Source organism: Acytostelium subglobosum, assembly GCF_000787575.1.
Source record: "Acytostelium subglobosum LB1 DNA, scaffold: scaffold52, whole genome shotgun sequence".
NCBI classification, from domain to species: Eukaryota; Evosea; class Eumycetozoa; order Acytosteliales; family Acytosteliaceae; genus Acytostelium; species Acytostelium subglobosum.
This window is the reverse complement of record NW_012236481.1, coordinates 1,173-22,040: the sequence shown is the minus strand read 5'-3', so window position 1 is coordinate 22,040 and position 20,868 is coordinate 1,173. Positions and strand designations below refer to the sequence as shown.

At 45.2% G+C, this 20,868-nt stretch overlaps 8 protein-coding genes across 8 annotated transcripts; all 8 read left to right on the top strand.

Moving 5' to 3' along the window:
• Positions 1-2,240: 2,240 nt before the first annotated feature.
• SAMD00019534_126030 (hypothetical protein) lies at positions 2,241-3,005 on the top strand (the record flags this gene model as incomplete). Its single annotated transcript, XM_012892178.1, has 3 exons — positions 2,241-2,364; positions 2,593-2,702; positions 2,775-3,005. 3 exons carry the CDS (start codon positions 2,241-2,243, stop codon positions 3,003-3,005), a joined length of 465 nt encoding a protein of 154 aa, XP_012747632.1.
• An 819-nt stretch (positions 3,006-3,824) lies between these two features.
• SAMD00019534_126020 (hypothetical protein) lies at positions 3,825-5,570 on the top strand (the record flags this gene model as incomplete). The annotated part of the gene is made up of 4 exons (XM_012892177.1): positions 3,825-3,955; positions 4,040-4,180; positions 4,245-5,270; positions 5,339-5,570. 4 exons carry the CDS (start codon positions 3,825-3,827, stop codon positions 5,568-5,570), a joined length of 1,530 nt encoding a protein of 509 aa, XP_012747631.1.
• A 2,216-nt stretch (positions 5,571-7,786) lies between these two features.
• SAMD00019534_126010 (hypothetical protein) lies at positions 7,787-10,578 on the top strand (the record flags this gene model as incomplete). Its single annotated transcript, XM_012892176.1, has 2 exons — positions 7,787-8,281; positions 8,368-10,578. 2 exons carry the CDS (start codon positions 7,787-7,789, stop codon positions 10,576-10,578), a joined length of 2,706 nt encoding a protein of 901 aa, XP_012747630.1.
• A 725-nt stretch (positions 10,579-11,303) lies between these two features.
• SAMD00019534_126000 (hypothetical protein) lies at positions 11,304-12,803 on the top strand (the record flags this gene model as incomplete). Its single annotated transcript, XM_012892175.1, has 1 exon — positions 11,304-12,803. One exon carries the CDS (start codon positions 11,304-11,306, stop codon positions 12,801-12,803), a length of 1,500 nt encoding a protein of 499 aa, XP_012747629.1.
• Positions 12,804-13,250: 447 nt separating this feature from the next.
• SAMD00019534_125990 (hypothetical protein) lies at positions 13,251-17,463 on the top strand (the record flags this gene model as incomplete). The annotated part of the gene is made up of 3 exons (XM_012892174.1): positions 13,251-15,115; positions 15,192-15,285; positions 15,355-17,463. 3 exons carry the CDS (start codon positions 13,251-13,253, stop codon positions 17,461-17,463), a joined length of 4,068 nt encoding a protein of 1,355 aa, XP_012747628.1.
• Positions 17,464-18,374: 911 nt separating this feature from the next.
• On the top strand, positions 18,375-18,796 carry SAMD00019534_125980 (hypothetical protein; the record flags this gene model as incomplete). Its single annotated transcript, XM_012892173.1, has 2 exons — positions 18,375-18,393; positions 18,456-18,796. The coding sequence occupies 2 exons, from the start codon at positions 18,375-18,377 to the stop codon at positions 18,794-18,796; spliced, it is 360 nt and encodes a 119-aa protein (XP_012747627.1).
• Positions 18,797-18,843: 47 nt separating this feature from the next.
• Positions 18,844-19,227, top strand: SAMD00019534_125970 (hypothetical protein; the record flags this gene model as incomplete). Its single annotated transcript, XM_012892172.1, has 1 exon — positions 18,844-19,227. A coding segment is annotated over one exon (384 nt), but the record flags the coding sequence as incomplete, so codon positions are not given.
• A 307-nt stretch (positions 19,228-19,534) lies between these two features.
• On the top strand, positions 19,535-20,668 carry SAMD00019534_125960 (hypothetical protein; the record flags this gene model as incomplete). Its single annotated transcript, XM_012892171.1, has 3 exons — positions 19,535-19,834; positions 19,906-19,986; positions 20,438-20,668. Coding segments are annotated over 3 exons (612 nt in total), but the record flags the coding sequence as incomplete, so codon positions are not given.
• Between the last annotated feature and the right edge of the window lie 200 nt (positions 20,669-20,868).

Sequence of the window (20,868 nt, the reverse complement as noted above, 5' to 3'; positions counted from 1 at the left end):
ACATCACTCACCATTTATTCAATCATTATCTAGTTGGATTCATTCTTTTTTTGTTTTTTTTTTTTTTTTTTTTTTTTTTTTTTTTTTTCTATTTTTATTTATTAGTTTTTTTTTATTTTTAACCTTTTTGTGCAATCCCAGGAGGGTTTCCAGAGTATGTGTTTTGATATGATAATGATGCTCTCAAACATGTTCATTAACATTTTACTAGGTACCCTGTCCTGCAGGAGGTTCTCAAGAGATATAGTTGGACCACGATCAAGGACCCCATATTCACACCCAAGTACGAACCTCATCTACCATCATGGAAGAACATTCCAACGTCAGTGAATCCAATTGACTACTTCAAGTGCATGGTTAATCAAAAGTTGGTAGATAGGATGCTTTATGACTCGAACAAACTCGATCAATTTCAGAATGCAGCCAAGCTACAATCAAAGGAAGTCTACACATACATTGGGTTGATACTAGTCAGCGTTGTTATGGGAATCTCCAACCACCCGGACCTCTTCTCCCATGGAGAGTACTCGTATACATATCCTGGGAAGGGTGAGGCCATGGGCAAGGACCGGTTCAGCGTCATCCACCCTCACTTGACAATCAACCTGGAGAAGATGAGAAGCATCCTCGAGACCAACTTCCTACATCACCTGTCGCCAGGCACTTTTCTTACCATTGATGAGTCAAGGATCAAAGCAAAACCAACAATGCATGCTGGCCTCAGTTACAACAAGGAGAAGCCAGAGAAGTGGGCGTTTGAAATCAACACTATTGGTGACACAGATACACGTTATTTGCTTGGGATGATGCCATCAAAGGAGGCGACAGGAGAGATAGCTTTGGCCCAATTGATTGAGAAGATGCCACTCGATAAAGACAAACACTACCACCTCACTGCTGACAGCAAGTTCTCAAACTTTGCTCAACTCAAGAGACTCAAACTTATTGGCATCGAAGCAACTCTCTGTATTAAAAAGGGCAGACTGCCCTCAGAGGTCTACAAGGTTGGAATAGCTAATTGTTTGCCTCCAGGTCTCTCCAGGTTTGCTACACAGGAAGGCATAATTGCTGCAGCTTACCACAACAAGAAAATAATCCAGCTCGCGACAACCTTCTTCGATGTCCAGGAATCTCCAGAGAGAAGGTTACAATCTGAACGACAGGATATACTAGATTTGTATGACGACACCAAGAGAGGTCTTGATCAGTTCAACCAACTTGCAACTTACTTCTGGCATGACCATCCCCATTCCTCACAACAACAGAGTCAACAACTTGGATACATTTCCTATGCCCTTACCAACTCCTATATTATGTATACAAGGAATGTCAAAGATCCAATGTCTCATCGTAACTATGTCAAGTCGATCGCAAAGAGTCTGCTTGTCAAGAATGAATGACATTCTTCTGAATGACGTGCATATGTCACACCCATTGGGAATGAGTGGGTGTGAGTAATAACTTAGGTTTCATTTTCTCAATTGACACTAATCATTGTTGTAAGATTGATAAATTACTATAACTTCAATCTTATGATCTGATAAACACATCCAAGATAATATTAGAAGGTGTAGGTGGTATTTGAAGTTGTTTGAATACTCCTTATATAATTTAATTATACTGGAACCCAATAATAAATATCTCTATCAAACTTCATTCTAGATTGATTACAATAGTCTTTAACTTCTTTTAATCTCTGATTTATTGATAAATATTACAATTTATTTAGACAATATTGTCACTGGTTAAGATATTATTTGAATTAATTCACTACTTTACATTATTTCACATATTCACACAGTGATACAATATCCTAAGGTAGATATCAATACGAATCAATAATAGAGAGCAAAGGATAGAACATTTCTCAATCACTCCATTCTTCTCTATCTCTTTAAAATCGATCACTTTAATGTAGTTGATCCAACGGTACCCTTGCAAAATATACTCCACCACCCAGGCACGAGGGGTCGATTCCATTTAAGGGGGGGTCAACAACAACAGTGTGGGTGTGTGGGGTGATGGATGATGACATGAAAGGACTTGTTGTTCACCAAAGTCATTCATTCTCAAACAAACCTGTGTAAGTAATAACAATACACATAATACAATGAATCAAAGAATGATCGAACTTGTTAAAACTAACAAACAAACAAACAATCAAACAAACAAACAAAATACGTGTAGATATAAAGATAAACTTTAACGTTTAACTCAACCAACAACAAACAAATATTATAATGTCACGCAAGGCTGTCGCTGTTTTGAAGGGTGCTGGTGAGACCACCGGTGTCGTCACCTTTACCCAGGAGAACCAGGAGGCTCCAGTTCTCGTCCAGTACAACATCACCAACTTGCCCAAAGGTAATCAATCAATCTGAAGTAGAGAGGTGAAGAAGGAATGAGAGAAGAGGAAGAGGCATCAATCAAGTTGAGAAAGTGTGCGTCAGTTGAACGATAATCAAATCAGGTTTACAACAATTACCAAGATGAACTTACACCTCCTTTCCTCCTCTACCCTCCCCCCTACTTCCCCCACACTCTCCTCCCTACAACCAATACCTTACCTCCTCTTTCCTCTTCGTATAATAGGCGACCACGGATTCCACGTACATCAGTTTGGTGACACCACCAACGGTTGTGTCTCTGCTGGTCCTCACTACAACCCATTCGGCAAGGCCCACGGTGCCCCAACTGCTGATGTAAGTGTTCTACAATGAGTGGACCTGAGTGATGATCACTCATGCTAACATCACCCACCCCCAACTATTTAGATCCGTCACGCTGGTGACTTGGGTAACATCGTGTCTGGAGATGACAACGTTGCCAACAGCACCCTCACCGACAAGATCATCACCCTCTTTGGTGAAAACTCCATCGTTGGCAGAACCATGATCGTCCACGCTGACAAGGATGACTTTGGTCTTGGTGGCTTTGAGGACTCTTTGACCACCGGTCACGCTGGTGCTCGTTTGGCCTGCGGTGTCATCGGACTTGCTCAATAAATCAGATGAGCTAATGATCAGAGAGTGAGCAAGAGACAGGACAAACTTGTACAGTCTCTATCTCTCTCTCTCTATTGCCCTTTATTCAACAAATATTCATCGAGTGGGTGATGTCTACAACAGTGACCAATGGTTTTCTTGTCAAATATACTACGTAGAAGCTGGCAATGGGCTCACTTTGGAAGATTGATTGTAGATCAGGCGATGAACTAAGAAGCATCCATCGATGCTGTCTAATATTGCAGAGAGTCCAAGTCATTAAAATCAATTGGCGGGGATATAGGTCTACCCAACGACAATATGTTTGAAACCATATTCATGATTAGCTCTGGTGTTCCTCTTTCTGGATCACCCTCAATCACTCTTGATTGGATACCATTCATATTCCATTGAGCATATAATAAGAATGTATATCCCGATCCATCATCGAAAGGACCTGGTCCCTATTCATCACATTTCTCTTCCAAAATATCTTTTGTTATCTCATCGTTGTAGGCATTCTTGAAGGCTTTCATTTAATTGACTTTTTTTGTTATTATTATACATTTTGGAATAAAATAATAATATAAAATGAAATTGGTCTCTTAATTACTAAGGTGTCTTCTTAAATAAGTGGACATCTACAAGATGATTGATTACCTTTTTAGGAAAGTGATTGTGTTTGCCAAGGTGGTGTCATACTCATCAACTTCACCCCATCTTCAATTTCAATTCAATTTACAACTTCAACACACAAACACATGGTCATTCTCTTCATCATTCATTCATTAATCCTATTCATTAATTCAATCCAACAACAAATAATTATATATATAAATAATGTCTCACATTGATAGGATATCAGTGTTGAGTAATCACCTGTTGTCATCAGACCAGGATGAAGATGATGATAATAATGTTGTACATCATAACAATGTAAATGCTCCTATTGTTGCAGATGCTGTTGCAAAGTATGTATAGAGTATAGAGAGGACAGACTTGGAGACAGACTGGACAACATGACAAACATACTTACATTTCCATATCCTTTAAAGGAATACCAATACAAATGCTACATTGACCATTACAGATAATAGAACTGGAAAGAAGTATAATGTACCAATCAAAGACAACTGCTGTGTCAATGCTTTGGAGTTTAAGAAGATATCAGAGGTGTCAGGTGACAATGGTTTAATGTAATATCCACCATACAAGCACGTGTACCACTCAAACAAATAACTAATCAATCACTTCTCTTAGGTTGTATGATCCAGCATTCCAAAACACTGCTGTTGTTACATCATGTATTACTTATATTGATGGAGACAAGGGAATACTTAGGTATAGAGGATATCCCATTGAGGAGTTGGCGGAGAGGTCCAACTTCCTGGAGGTGGCCTTTTTGCTGCTCAATGGAAGTCTGCCAAACAAGTCACAGTTGGACAGCTGGTCACACAAGGTCATGACGCACACCTTCCTCCACGAGAACTTGGTGGGCATGATGAAGACCTTCCGGTATGACGCTCATCCGATGGGCATGCTCATCAGCACCGTGGCCGCACTGGGCACTTTCTATCCGGAAGCCAACCCGGCGTTGGCCGGCCAGGACATCTTCAAGTCCGAGACTGTGAGGAACAAGCAAATACTTAGGATCATTGGCAAGCTCCCCACTATTGCTGCATGCGCTTGGAGACATCGTATCGGTCGTCCTTATAACACGCCAGTCAATCATCTTGGCTACACTGAGAACTTCCTCTACATGCTGGACAAGTTGTCCGAGCAGGACTACAAGCCCAACCCAGTCCTATGTCGCGCGCTTGAGATCCTGTTCATCCTGCATGCCGACCATGAACTAAACTGCTCTACAGCCACAATGCGCCACATTGCCTCGTCCAACACTGATCCATACACAGCAGTGTCTGGCGCGGCGGGCGCCCTGTACGGCCCACTGCACGGTGGTGCCAACGAGGCTGTGCTGCTAATGCTCCAGGCTATCGGCACCAAGGACAATGTCAAGCAGTTCATCGCCGATGTCAAGTCCAAGAAGAAGAAGCTCATGGGCTTTGGCCATCGTATCTACAAGAACTACGACCCTCGCGCCAAGATCATTCGAAGGGTGGCCTATGAAGTGTTTGACAGTCTTGGCAAGGAGCCACTGATTGAGGTGGCCACAGAGCTAGAGAAGCAGGCTCTCAACGATGAGTATTTTATCGCCAGGAAGCTCTATCCCAACGTGGACTTCTACTCTGGTCTAATCTACAAGGCCATGGGATTCCCAACAGATATGTAAGTTAACATAACCAGTCACATCATATCCCTCAATCAATAACTCACACACACAATCAACCATTTAGGTTCCCTGTGCTATTCACTATTCCAAGAGCAGTTGGATGGTTATCTCATTGGATCGAGCATTGTGAGGACCCAGAGACAAAGATTTATCGTCCACGCCAAGTGTACAAGGGCGAATGGTTCAGGAACTATGTGCCAATTGAAGGTCGTCCACCTGCCAAGGTCAAGTCACAAGAGTTCTACTCATCCTCCACAACCAAGAGGTATTCCAAGGTGACTGCCACCCAAATGTAATTAACCATATCCAACAATCCAACAATCCAACAGACACATCCATCATACCATTGCAACAAAGTTAAGTAAAAGGTACAACTTCATACCCCCTAACAGTTACCTCTCTCATTGAACTTACGGGGCTGAACCATACGCGTATCTCGCACGATACGATGAGTATTGTGCATCGGGACCTGATCAAGTCCTCCTCTTTTTTGCCCACCACCCACCAGGGGCGAACCTAAATTTGAATTGTTAACGAAAGTATCACGATGAAGGGAGGTGATGGGAGGTGTACCCTTCATTATGCAGGCCCAATTCAATCAAAGATCTTCCAAAGGTATAACCCCCAGCCCCATTCATGGACACGGACATGACCAACACCAACAGAGTACTCTATTCTATCTATCTACTCTTCAACGTGAATAACAAACAGTCCATTTGCGAACATCTTCATTATCATACAGATATATACTTAACACATAACACATACCAGAATTGTATTATAACAAACAGGAACAACAGACAGACATACAGAGACAAAGACAGGACACAGTCACAACACTTTAGTTTGTGTGTAATCTCACGGCCAACTCTCGATCGAGCTCAACTTCACTCACACACACTTACATCACATTCTGATTGATCAATCAAATAACTTATTTGAATGTGTGTGTGTATCACATGGATAATAATTATTTGTTTGTTTGTTATAATCACTTGATTGATTGTGGTCACATATGATAATAATCAATCAAATAACTCATGTTTCAAACCAACCAACATTGATTGCTCGTATATCTGAATGATGGACCACCAGGAACAACCCAATTACCTCACACATCCATCGCCCATCCGCCACTCGCATCCACCTTCCACTCCACACACACATCCATTAATACAAATCAATCATAAGTTTATTTATCTCTCAACTCTTTAAATACAAATATATATTATTATTATTATATACCCTACGACAACTATCCGGTCGGGTCAATTAGTATGTCTCACAAAATCACACACATCAACGACGCGAGTGTGTAAAGCACTCAGCCCATAATCCACCATCCATCTATCATCAATCCATCCATACACCCTTGACATCCATGACATGACATCCATCCATCCATTGTCCAGGGACAATAGACAGACAGTCAGTCTGTCAGCTGTCAATCAATAATCCATCTATAACAATGTTGTTAGACTCATCATCACCACGACCAATCAACACCAATATCCAGAAGTTCTCGACGATAATCATACCATACATCTCAACGAGTATTTTAATGATTGGGAGACAATGTTGATTGATTGTTTATGGTGTGTGTGTGTGATGATGAGTTGTTGTAATGATGTGAGTGAGGGATACAGGGGGGGTTGATCAATCAATCATCTTCATTAATTAACCACACTGTTTAAACAGTGGGTACCACCCCACCCACATACCCCCAACATATCGATCACCAACCAACAATGTCGTCCAATCGACGTATATATACGTGTGATCATGGTCTCATTGTCGTCCAAGAACAACTCGATGCTATTTATAAAGACACATGTACACACACTCATTCACACTGATTCACACTCATTCACAACCAATCATGATCTCTAATACATCAACAACAACAACATCAACAACAAACATCAACATCAACAACACCACTATGTGCGCAGTCTGAGCATCTTTAGCATTCCGCACTGCGCTCTCCTCTCTCACCTATTCTTGACAACTTCCCCTCCCCTCACACTCACTCATCCACTCAATCAATCAATCAATCAACTTCACCCACCCATGGCATGCCTGCCACAGCCAATCCCCAACTTAACTTATTTCAGCCATCCATCCATCAATCAATCCCACCCCTAGCTATAACCATCATCATCATCAACAATACCAATCACCTGACTGGTCAGGCAGGCAGTCAGGCAGACTGATAGCAGGTAGCCAACCAGCTAGACAGTCTAACTGAATCAAACATATCAACAGCAACAATAACAACAAATATATCTGTATTACAGATACATAATAATATCCATTCAATTAATCATACCAGCTGCATCAATCTCATCATTTTCATTCTCTTATCTTGGATCATTATCATTATCACAAATTCCCAAATCCAGCAATCATTCCATTCCATTCATCCATTCATTCATCCAGCCACGAGTTTGCAAAAACTCACGAGTTTCCAACTTCCAACAATCACGTGATCCACGACTAACACTCGACAACCATGGTCAAATCTCCAGTGCAAAGACGCACTTCATCAGGTGGATCAATTAGATTAAAGCGGCGCAATTCCAATAGCCGCCATAACCACAGCACACCAGTAGCCGCAGCCAGTCAACTCAATCGCAAGAGGCAGCGCGCCGCCACATCCATCCGCACAAGCGGCAAGAACATCAACAGCAACAACAGCAACAAGAATCATAATAATAAGAAGAAGAAACATACAGAGAAGTCCTATCGATTCACAAAGGACACGACTACAAGACGACGTCTCACACTGAGACAACTATTGGCAAAGTTGGGATTGTTCAACAGCAACAGGAGCGGCAGCAACAGTATTAACATGGCAGCAGCGGCGGCAGCAGCGGCGGCCACCGCACCCGAGTACAAAAGTGGATATCTCTACAAACTGGTCGGAGTTGGCATCTTCAAGTATCGCAGAAAGTACTGGTTCATCCTCACTCGCACTCATCTCCTCTATTACAGTTCACAAGAGAAGGTATGTATAATTGGCGCGACGTGGCGCGGTGTGGCAAGGCCTTGGTCCACGCGAGCACATACTCACACGTACGCCCCACACACAAGCAGAAGACGACACCAGTGGACTGCATTGCACTTTCATCGATTCGTGGCATTAGACTGATGCAGAAGGAGCGAGAGTCGATACAAACTACATATGGATTCATTGTGGAACATTCATTGCCAGGCTCATCACATATGTCTAGGTTGGTGCTGCAGACGGCACCAATTTCGACCCTGGCCGACTGGGTCGTCAAGCTGGACGGCCTCGCCAACACAGATTTTGGCTCATTCCTCAGTGGACCAGAGCGCAAGCTATTGCTCAAGATACTGTACAAGAATAACATCAAGGGCGGCGTGATCAAGTCGTCGCACGACGACGAGGAGTGGTCCTACTCGTCGATCGGCTCGCTATCCACACTGGAGGGCACGTACAACGGCCCGCAGATCGACTACCACTGGGACGGCGAGTGGCTGCGCAGCAGCGCCAACTCACAGATGTTTGGTGCCGGCCGCTTCAACGGCGTTTACCTGGCGTGGTACCTAGCCGGCGTCGATGGCAAGGACCCCACCGGCAGCACTGTCACCCAGGCGCCCGACATCACCTACTTCTGGGACGAGCGCGAGAAGGAGTACGTGTCCGATCGTAAAGAGCTTACCTTCAAATGGTCACGACACTTCTTGGCGTCCAAGTATGGCACAGGTGAGTGGATCGTCGAGGGCCACGTGCCACAGCCCGTCGTCATGTTCCTCCAGCTGATCAAGTACAGGCTGAAAGGTGGCGATGTTGCCAACAACCCGTTCGCAGAGGCCGAGCAGATGCTCAAGGAGACTGGTCCCAGCCTGCGGCTGTCCATCCCAATCAACGAAAAGGTGGCGGGCACTGTCAACCTCACGCCCTTCACCAAGGGCCAAGCACTGATCAACTACACCAATGTGCTGTTCACAGGACAGCCTGGCTCGACCAGCAATGGCTCGCCAAAGGATGCCTGCGAGGAGATCCTATTGCTGACGGGCACAAGCACAAGCTCAAGCCTCACCGATCAATCGTTGGCCGGCACTCCACAGCATCAGTCGCGACTGGATGGCGCATCAACACATCATCACAGCAGATACCTCAGCGTCAACATATCAAACACATCTCAGGTTGCTGCTGCATCGACATCGACCAACACCACACCAGAGACAATGGAGTCACCAATCATCGAGCATGTTCAAGTCACTCGCCCACCAGCCAACCAACAGCATCAGAAGCTTGAATGTCTGGACAGCGAGCGCGTCAGTGCGGACAGACAGATAGTCAAGGAGATCGAAGAGCTGGAGATGATTGAACGCGTCTTTGTCACAAAGGAACTCGTTGTAGTCGATCAGGCAGAGTTGGAGTTTGGAGCAAGACGCGAGGATGATGATCCCCAGCTACAAGAGTGCTTAGCCGACGACACCTCATCAAGCAGTGGCTACGACGATGACAGTGACCTCGATGACAACTCATCATCGTCCACAGAGCTTCGTGTCATTCATCGTCCTCAACAACATGTTGTTGCGGCAGCAGCCGTGCCCAAGCTGGACATGGACGTGTCTCCCCCACGCTCGCCAGTGCTCAACGTCTTGCAAGAGGCCTTGTCGCCACGTCTAACCTTCCACAGTGTTCCTCTGGGCTCTGTGAAAGGTCCAAGCGTGGACGAGCAGCGCGTACCAACCAACAGCAACAAGCAGATGGCCGATGGACAACAACGCAAGCCCAAGTCCACCGCCACATCCGCGCCACTCAGACAATCATTCTGTCTTACATGCAGCAAGGCAATCAATGGTCACATGATCGTTGCGCTTGGCAACAGCTTCCATCGCGACTGCTTCAAGTGCACCAAGTGTCACAAAGAGCTTGGCACCAAGACATTCTACCGCCAAGGACTGCTACAGGCAGGTTCCGAGGATGATGGCGCAGACCAACATCAACACCAACATCAACAAGATCAACAACAAGGCACGATGCCAAAGTACTTGTGCGAGTGCTGCTTCAACGAAGCGTGTCCAGTATGTCCAAAGTGCAATGCCAATGTCATGTACAGATGTGTGAATGCCTTGGGCAAGAAGTGGCACATCGATCACTTTTGCTGCACGGCATGCGCACAGCCACTGGTTGGCAATTGCTTCTTCGAGGTTGATGGCAAGCCCTATTGCCAATCCGACTATACCCTTCTATTTAAGAAACAATCATCATCAACATTATGTACAATTCCAGTTCCAGTTCCCGCTACAACAGCATGTTCCAGTTAACTTTTTGTCAATGTACCAATAAACATTGTCTTCCTCCCTCTCCATCAATACCTACATCTGTTGTGGATTTATTTATATATCTTACGATTGTTTGGTCGATTGATGTAAGTTGATCAACTTCCAGTCCCATCACGTGTCACTCATTCAATCAAACGATGAATCAATCATCCAAAGTTGTCAATGAAAGACCAATTGGAAGACTTTCATAAACCTCATCATCAAACAATTTCAGATAATAGTTTAGAACTAAACTAATCTTATTATTGTTATTCATTCACATCATCATCATATTGTTAACTGAAAGGGTGTGTGTGAGTGTGTGTGTTTGATTGATCAGTAACATTTTGTGTGGTGTGTTGACGATGATGGGGGTTGTGATGCTTGATCCATGTTGGGCTTCCAAATTAAACTATGATGGAAGTGACTGGATACAACTCCATATGCATTAGTTATTTAGATATATATCTATCTTAATATATATATAAGAAATACATATAATCAAACATATATCTTTAAGTATGTGAATGATGGATGAATGGAAGGAAGGAAGGAAGGAAGGAAGGACTGGAAGGCTGGAAGGTTAGGTGGAAGATCGCTGCAGGTGGAGAGAGTGAGTGTGAATGAATGAACCATGTCCATTGATTGACAACCTTATACTTTTTATGATGGAGTGTAGTTGAATCAATCAATCAATTATCAAACAATATACAATACTGGCGACTAAAATGGTACAATTGGGAGGATCAAAGGATAGCTGCACAGCATGCAACAAGACTGTGTACATGACAGAGAAGATTGTGGTCGAGGACAAGGAGGAGAAGAAGACATTCCATAAGCTGTGTCTAAAGTGCTCACACTGCAAGATCACTCTGTCACTGGGCAACTACGCTTCAATGAATGGCGTCATGTTCTGCAAGCCACACTTCAAACAGCTGTTTGCCACCAAGGGCAACTATGACGAGGGTTTCGGCCAGTCCAAACACACCACCCAGTGGGCGCCACAGGCCACGCCCAGCAGCTCGCAGGCCGGCTCCTTCATTAAGCTGGAGGAGTCCAACAAGCCACCCTCCGAGAAGAAGGAGACGCCATCGGCCATCTCGTCGCGCTTTGCCGGCAGCTCCGAGAAGTGCGCCATCTGCTCCAAGACTGTGTTCCTCACTGAGAAGATCGTGGTCGAGGAGAAGGAGGACAAGAAGGTGCTGCACAAGGGCTGCCTCAAGTGCACTCACTGCAACGTGACTCTCAACCTCAGCACCTACTCCTCGATGAACGGTGTCTTCTACTGCAAGCCACACGTCAAGCAGCTGTTTGCCGCCAAGGGCAACTTTGGTGAAGCGTTTGGCAACGCTCCACAGACTGACAAGTGGACGCCACAGGCTGTTACCGCACCCGCATCGTTCGTGCCCGTGGACCGCACGACCGAGAAGGAGAAGCCCGTAGTGTCGACATCGGACACGGCCAAGAAGTTCTCGGCCGCCAAGAACACAGACAAGTGCCAGCTGTGCCAGAAGACTGTGTACTTGACAGAGCGTGTCGTGCTCGAGGAGACAGACTCGCGTCGCATCTTCCACAAGGTGTGCATGAAGTGCTCGCACTGCAGCGTTGTGCTGAACCTCGGCACTCTGGCACAGTTGGACGGTGTTCTCTACTGCAAGCCACACTTTAAGCAACTCTTTGCGCTCAAGGGCAACCTGGACGAGGGCTTTGGCCGCGTCAAGCGCACTGACAACCCATTCCCATACCTCGAGAAGAAGGACGACTACGTGTCCTCGGCCGACCGTCTCCAGAGCGAGCACGACGCCGGTCATGTAGAGAGTGAGATGGAGAAGTTCAAGCGTCTCTCCGAGATGAAGTATGTTGAGGATGATGTCAAACCAGTGTTCAACCCATCTGCCACCTACAAGCATGAGGAGGAGGAGACACATGATCACAAGGATGATGACGTCGTGGAGAAGGAGCAAGAGGGACATGTCGAGACTGAGATGGAGAAGTACAAGCGTCTATCCGAGATGAAGTATGTCGATGATGATGTCAAGCCAGTATTCAATCCAAATGCAGTCTACAGACATGATGACGATGAGAAGATGGTCGATGATGAAGAAGTAATTCAACACAAGGAGGTGGAGCATCATCATCATCATGAGGAGGAGAAGGAGAGGGAGGTTCAACATCCAGAAGATGAGCATCTTGACAACAGCAATGACAATGACAGTGACAGTGACTAAATCAATGAATGAATGAGTATCATCATCATTCATTCAATCAATCATCCTAGTTAACATCATCCATCCATCCATCATAGAACTATTACAACTCAATATGTATAAGTAATAAAGTATATATATATAATTATGTATCATTATCTGTAACAACAACAAGTGAGTCAGTTAAACAAAGTCATTCAGTGAATGATCTCTTTTTGGTGCAAAGCATACTTTTTGAAACTTTTGAAAAAGTCGTTGTTTGGGACAAAGGTGACATCATGGTCTAAACCCATTCATTCTCGTTATTCATTCACTCACCCATACATACAAGTTTGAGATATATATATATATATTTATAACTATTATCTGTAATTATATATAATGTCTCATAATAATATAGAGGAGATGGAAGAGGAACCTATACTTGGACCTGCTCCAACATTGCCTGGACAGCATCAACATCAATCAATGGCAGACATTATTAAACAATACAATCATATCACATCATCATCACCTGTAGAAGAGAATGTTATTGAACAACAAGTACCAGAGGTCATCAATGATCATGATGATAATGATAATGATAATGATGAACACTTGGATGTAGACGTAGATTTGAAAGAAGTGGACATGATCAAACATGTAGAGAATGAAGAGAATGCACAACAACCATCAGAGTCACAGTCAGACGAGGACATGGACGATAATGAGGAAGATGAGGAAGATGAGGAAGAAGATAATGAGCTGGAGAGAAGCATGATCAGTGAATATTGGATTGATGAGGAGGAGATGCAAGCACCAGCTTGTGATTCAATACCAATTAGACAGTCATACAGCGCAAGGGACTTTCACAAGGATTATTATAATCATGATACAACTGGTTTGTTGACTATCGATGGTCAGCAAGTCGACAACACTGGCAACAACACTGGCAACACTACTACAACTACTGGCAACAACAATACACCACGTGTCACATTTGGCCGCACAAACAAGGTGTTCCACTTTGAGAAGCACCCTCTGGAGATGTCGTCCGAGTCCTACTTCCTCTTTCCCAACTACTCAACACGCGACGACGACGACGATGATGACGACGACGAGGTCTATGACGACAGTGATCCCACCGAGAGCGACGACGAAAGCGACGGGGAGCCCGATGGAAGCGACGACAGCTACGAACCCAGAGGTCCATTGGTATATTATAAGAGTCATTTCAAAGAGAGTGATGAGGAGGATCAGCATCTGCAACAGCAGCATCAGCATCATCATCACAACAGACAACCACATCAACATCATCATCGATCAAGAAATGAGGACGAGGACTATGACAGTGAGTTGGATCGCGATGACGATGGCGACCAAGACGATGACGACGACAACAACAGTGTGGTCAGCGTCGAGGAGCATGCTGACGTCGACTCGACCAAGGGTACATTCTTTAATGTCAAGCAGTACGATCCAAATGGAAGTGACAAGTCCACTGAATACCTCAAGCAGCTCAATGGCCATCACACCACAGCCATTCACCAAGCTCACCAAGGCGAGGAGGTTACACCAGCAGCGCCACAGCTTCGCGCATGGGCGAACCGACCCCAGGTCCAAAGGTATACACCAAGGTTCACCCAACCACGGCCTCAACTGCCACAGTCTGACAACTCTGACGAGGATGAAGACGAGGCGGAGGAGTCGGAGGAGGACGAGGTTGACGTCGATGATGAAGACGACCTGGTCGAGGAGTCCAAGCTCAATGAGATCAAGACAAAGCGATCGCTCATCGAGAAGGAGTTGCAAGAGTATCGCCAAAAGACCGATCACGAACGCAGGCGTCTCAGAGACTGCTTCGCGCAGGCCAAGCAGAACCTGAAGGAGAAGATTGAACAAGCATCATCACTGCTCACAAGCGACAACAACAGTAACAACAACGGCAACAACGCGAGCACCAACAACGTGAACAGCATCAGCAGTAACAAGACCACCTCGCACTCATCATCATCATCGGCACGTGACCTGGTCTACATTGAAAACCAGACAATGAAGGACGAGCTTGACGATGTGCTACTATCTCTCTCACAGCTACAACACAAGATCAATGACATGGAGCTATCTCTTGGCGACGATCCACGTGGTGCCATTCACAAGCAGTCCACAGACAGACAGCAGCGCAAGGAATTGATGCTACAAGATCGTGACCTAGAAGACATCACAAAGCAATTGTTGGACATGGCACTACAAGTGTCCAGCTCTGTATTATACAAACCAAAGCAGCAGCAACATCAGCCAGCTGGTACCACCACCACCTCGACGACAAGTGATGACAACACATCATCATCAAGGTAAGTTTGAATGGTGTTGATGATGGAAGACGGGGAATGGAATCATACTAACAATCATTCAATCAATCAATCACAGGGACATTGAGTTCTACAGGAACCAAGTTGAGGCCTTGGAGACCAGGCTAGGACAGTGGAAGCATCACAATGAAGTACTCCACATTGAGTTACTCGTAAGTGTTTGATTGATCTATTGATTTGGCGACACGGTAGCCTCAACTAACATCCTACCAATCAATCAGATGGACAAACAGAATAGCTCACAAGAGTTCTTGAACATGTCGAACAAGATACAAAAGGTTGAGGAGGAGCGCGATAGGATGTGTAGTCGTATCGATCAGTTGGTGGCCGAGCTCAGTGCAATGGAGGGCCGCGAGTCAGTCCTGTCCAGCATGGTCAACAACTTGATGGGCGACAAGGAGGCTCTCGCACAGACGATCTTGGACATGGACAAGGACCGCGCTGGAATCACAGAACGCTTCAATCATCTCATACTAGAGTTGCGCGTGACTGGCGAGAGCGCATGTATCCAGCTGCAAGAGATTATTGATGCCCTGACACTCGAGCGCGAGGAGCTCCAGAGCGAGATACGTGGAGCGCAAGAGCAGCGCGGCGACCTCATCACCAAGCTCGAGACCCTCAACGTCCGCCTCTTTGCATTGGAGCGCGACAACACCACTCTGGTCACCAAGTTCTACACTTCGGAACAATCAAACAGCGCACTCCTTCAGGAGACCCAGCGCACGGTCAAGCTGCTAGAGGCCAGCGAGCGCGAGTGCGCCCAACTTCAGAACCAGTTGCAGGTGGTCAACAAGCGATTGATGTGGGCCGAGTCCGAGGTCGACCGTCTCACCAAGGAGATGAACAGACTGCTGACGGCCAGCATCACGCCCAGCAGCAACAGCATCAGCACCAGTGGCAATGTCAACGTACCAAGCAGCAGCAGTGTGGTTGATGTGGAGCTGAGCCAGGGACCCAAGAACACCGAGAGGATACAGGTGGCGCTCGAGAGCATCAAGGAGAAGGTACTGCATCTCAAGCAGGCGTTGCTCAAGGAGAAGAAAGAGATACTTCAGCTTCGCAGTGGCCTGGCGCTAGTCGTCGAGAAGGGCAAGGTCAACTCCAGCCAGACACTGTCCTCGCTCAGGGACTACATTCTGCGCGAGGTGGAGACCACCAAGATTGGCATCGCCAACAAACTCACAGAGATTGAATCCACGAACAACAGCACCAACAGCGGCACCACAAAGGAGGACCTGGAGCTCACCAATCAGTATCTACTCAGTGAGGTGCAACATCAGAGGAACAAGCTGAACCTCATGCAGTCCAAGATCGTCAAGCTGGAGAGCCAGATCATCGGGATCACGTCGGAGAACAACTCGTTTGTTGGCGATCAGGTCAACCAATTGATGAAGATGGAGAGCAAGCTGAGGAAGATGGAGGTGGGCATCTCGCAACTGTCAGGGCCAAACTACTCACTGCCAATGCAATCGACCACCATCACAACCACGACCACCACTCAATACTTCACCGCGGACAACAACACCAATGTACTTTTATCTTCACCAATGGCCGACGAGGAGTTTGAACAAGAGGCCACCAACAAGCCCGAGCTGTCATCTGATGGCTGGACACACATTGGCAACTCGGCCCTCGCACCCCTGCCATCGTCCTCGTCCACCCCAACAACCACCCCCAGCGCTGTCTCTGACACCCCCACGCCGCTTCCTTTGGCAGAGGGCACCACCCCTGAGGTGTCCACACCAGCTGCCCAGACCGACATCAAACCGCGCACCAGCAGCAGCAACAACCGTACCAACAACAGCACCAGAAAGACTATTCAGAAGCTAGTCAAGGGCACGTTGGCACTCGGACTCAGCACATACAGCTCTTCACTATTCATTCAACTGCTCAATCACAACAGCGGCAGTCCTATTCATCTGTCTGATCTCTCGACACAGAGTTTAAGATATGGCGCAAGTGTCATGGCATTGACCGGCCTGATTCAATCATCATGGATTGCAATCAATCAAATATTCACTCCTTTGAACAACAACAAACACACCAACAACATTTCACATGCTCCTGCTGCTGGAGAGCTAACTGATGACACTCACACTCAGTCCACCACCACCAACGATGTTGCCAACAACCAACTGATGGACTACGATGATGATGAATCCTCCACTCATTCATACAGAGATATTGCACTGTCAGGTGCCATTGGAGCTGCAATGTGCAGTGCGGTACTCTATCATAGACTCAAACGACCCGATGTCGCTGTGGCTGGATCACTACTTGGATTCTCAATTGGAGGTATCACTCGACTACTCATGTCTGATACATTGTAATTGTTAACAAACATCAGGGTTGTTTGATCCATCAACAAATCGATCAATCAATCAAACCGTCCTATCCATCCCTCCATCCATCTATCCTCTCAACATCATTCATACCTTACTTTACTTTAATTAATTAAACACACTCAGGTCTTATTCCTCCGCTCTGTCTCTCTCCCTCTCACTCAAGCAGGTAATGATGTGATTAGATACCCTTGATACTGGATTGGCCAATCATCTTACTCAAAGTTCTCCCGATGGAGTGACTGTGATGCCGAACCGCGACACTACCCGATCAAGTCTTGACCATGCATTGAGTTCAGTCGTTTGTTGCTAACAACCTATGAGAGATCAATACCATCTATGGTCCACCACCAACGAGGTCTTCGAGTGAGAGCCTAACCCCAACCAATCAACTGATTTGTTTGAAAAATTGATCTAAAAAGTGTGTGTTTGTTTGTAGAGACTCAAAAACAAGTCAAAAATAAATGGGACCTCGGGCCTCAGGTTGGGCTCTGGCCCAACAATAGATAAACACTGACACCACATCAAACTTTCCAATCCGTTATCGCACCAGTCAGTACAAACAATCGATGAGTGAATCAAAGAGATTGATTGAGATACTAAAACACAGACACACATTCACTCAACTCATACATCTCATCGCAACTTTGCTCTCGCATCTCTACGCTGATCACAATACGTAGACAAAGCTCACTCATTCTCGTACCAACCAAACCAACAACAACAACCAACAATAACTTGTCCAAAGTCCATTGTACTCTCAAGCTATTGTCCACTCATTCATTGATTGATTGATCAACCTTACTTTGTTCGCAGTTACATACTTATACATATACATATATACCTTTATCCAAAGAGTTATTACTCATCATAAATATCAATAACATAATATATCAATAATGGTTGGAAAGTCAAAGAGTATGTCTTGTCCTCAAAGTCTGGTCCATCAACCCATACTCATACTAACTCAAATCAAACAGCCCCAGCTCGTGAGGTTAGCCCTCTGATGAAGAAGTTGATGGAGCCACAGGATGTCGTGGTGTCAAGATATAGGTCTCAGGATGGCGTGCCTCGCCCAGCTGAGTTTAAGGAGGCATTGCAAAGAGGCTTCTTCCTGATAAAGTTCCCAAGGACATTTGGTGGAATGGAGATTGGAGTGTCGTTGGTGAAGGCTTCCTCCAAGGACAAGTGTACATTCGAGTGGAATCAAGACACTGTCAAAGTTCAAGGCAAGGTTGAGTTCCAATCCGTGCCATGTATATTCAAAGGTTCATTCAGTGTCGAGACGTTTGAAGGTACAGGTGGTCTGTCATTTGACTAGACATCAAGTCGTTGGCGCGTAGACTTGGATATCATGGTCATCATGCCATGATCGATCCATCATAWTACATATTCATATACAATCACAAACATACACATATACAATCACAGCAGCATCATCAGGCAGCATTAACCATCACACGCACACACTCACCCATCAATCATCGGCCAACCCTCACATCATTGAGGACCTACTTGTACATCAGCAATCCAGCAACAATGTTATTTATTGGACATATTGAATCGACACCGCCTCACCTCCCTCCCTCCCTCCCTCCTTCCCTCCATCCATCCACTCCCTCAGTTTTTCTCGTCTTCCTTCACAACCAACTCCATCGCCAAAGAGGCTGTCTGGATGTATCGAATGACATGACACGCCCTCTTTTAAACAGTGCATGCACTTCACTTGTAGAAGTATGCCCCGGTCTAACGTAAGACCTGACCTGTCCTCCATCCAACCCTACGTATATAATTGGATGTTATATATATATAGCATGGCAGGCCCGATCGGAACATGACCTAGTAGCAGTAGCAGCACTATACCTCTCTTCCTTCCTTCCTTCCTTCCTTCTTTTCAAACCTAGCCAACCTCATTCTTATTGAGGAAGAGCAACACAACTAAGTCTAGTGGACCAGCGATGTGTATCGTCTTGGTCAGTGGACCTTGTAATAAACAGTTCTTATAACAAGTATACGCTTTTTGATCAACATCTGATCACGTGACCGACACATCATTTTGATGAAATCAATCAAGTTTGGTCCGAGTGTTACAGATATTAATACAAATACAAAGACAATAATGAGGACATTGGCGATTGTTACAGGTGCTTCAAGAGGCTTTGGCGCAAACATATGTAAGGAGTTGGCAAACAAGATTGAGCAAGTTGACTTCTTGTTGTACGCTAGATCTCAGAGTGGTCTAGAGTCGACACAAGCCATCATCAAGCAGATCAAACCATCATCCGATGTCAAGCTGTTTGCAACAGACTTTGCTCGAATCACCGAGTTGGAGACTGTTTGGAGGAGTTCACTTGATGCTGTAAGTTGATGATGTTAGTGATGTATGAAAGTGCACTAACATCATTCATTCATTCATCCAATGACCTTAAGGTTGAGGTGTCCAAATATGACAGAGTATGGTTGTTCAACAACCATGGTTCACTTGGAGGACTTGTCAGAGTTGAGGAGTATGTGTTTGATTGAGTTAATCAAAGTTGGAGACAAGCTTACTAAACATTGTTGTCCAACCTTTACAGTATCAAGGACTTCAAACAAGTTGAGACTGATGTTACGATGAATGTTACATCCACCATCTTGACATCATCACTCTTCTTGGCCAAGTTCAAACCAACTGGACAACAAGTTGCAATCGTCAATATCTCATCACTGGCCGCTATCCAAGGCTTTGAGTTCTGGGCTCTTTACTGCACTGGAAAGTCTGCGTAAGTGTCTATCACTCTTGCAACACTTGGTTCATTCACTAACTTACCTCAACTATGTAATTCCTTTCCAGCCGTGAGATGTTGATGAAGACTATCGCAGAAGAATGTGTAAGTTGATTGAATTGGATTGGATGTCCAACTTGGAATAATAATCATTGATTGACTGACACACAATCACAACAAAACTATATATATAGAAGGATACAAAGGTAAAGACATTGAACTGGGCACCAGGTATCTTGGACACGGATATGCAGAAGGAGGTCAGAGAAAAGACACCAGATCCCAACACCAGACAATACTTTATTGACTTGAAGGAGAACAACAAGTTGGTGGACCAATGCTTTTCTGCTGGAAAGATGATCGATACCCTTGTCGCCAACACATTCAGCTCAGGTGACCACATTGATATTTATGATATCATGAACAAACAATAATCATCCTCCCATTTATTATTTGGATAAATTAAATTATTGTTTTTATTATTTTTTAAATTTTTGTTTAAAGCCGACCTGGAAGAGAGACGCATTGTTCTGTTTATTTATCCCGAGGGATAACTATACAATTGTTTTGGTTGTTTGGACACTGTTCTGGTAGAGTCCACTGGCCTTTGTGTCGTCGGCTGGAGGTA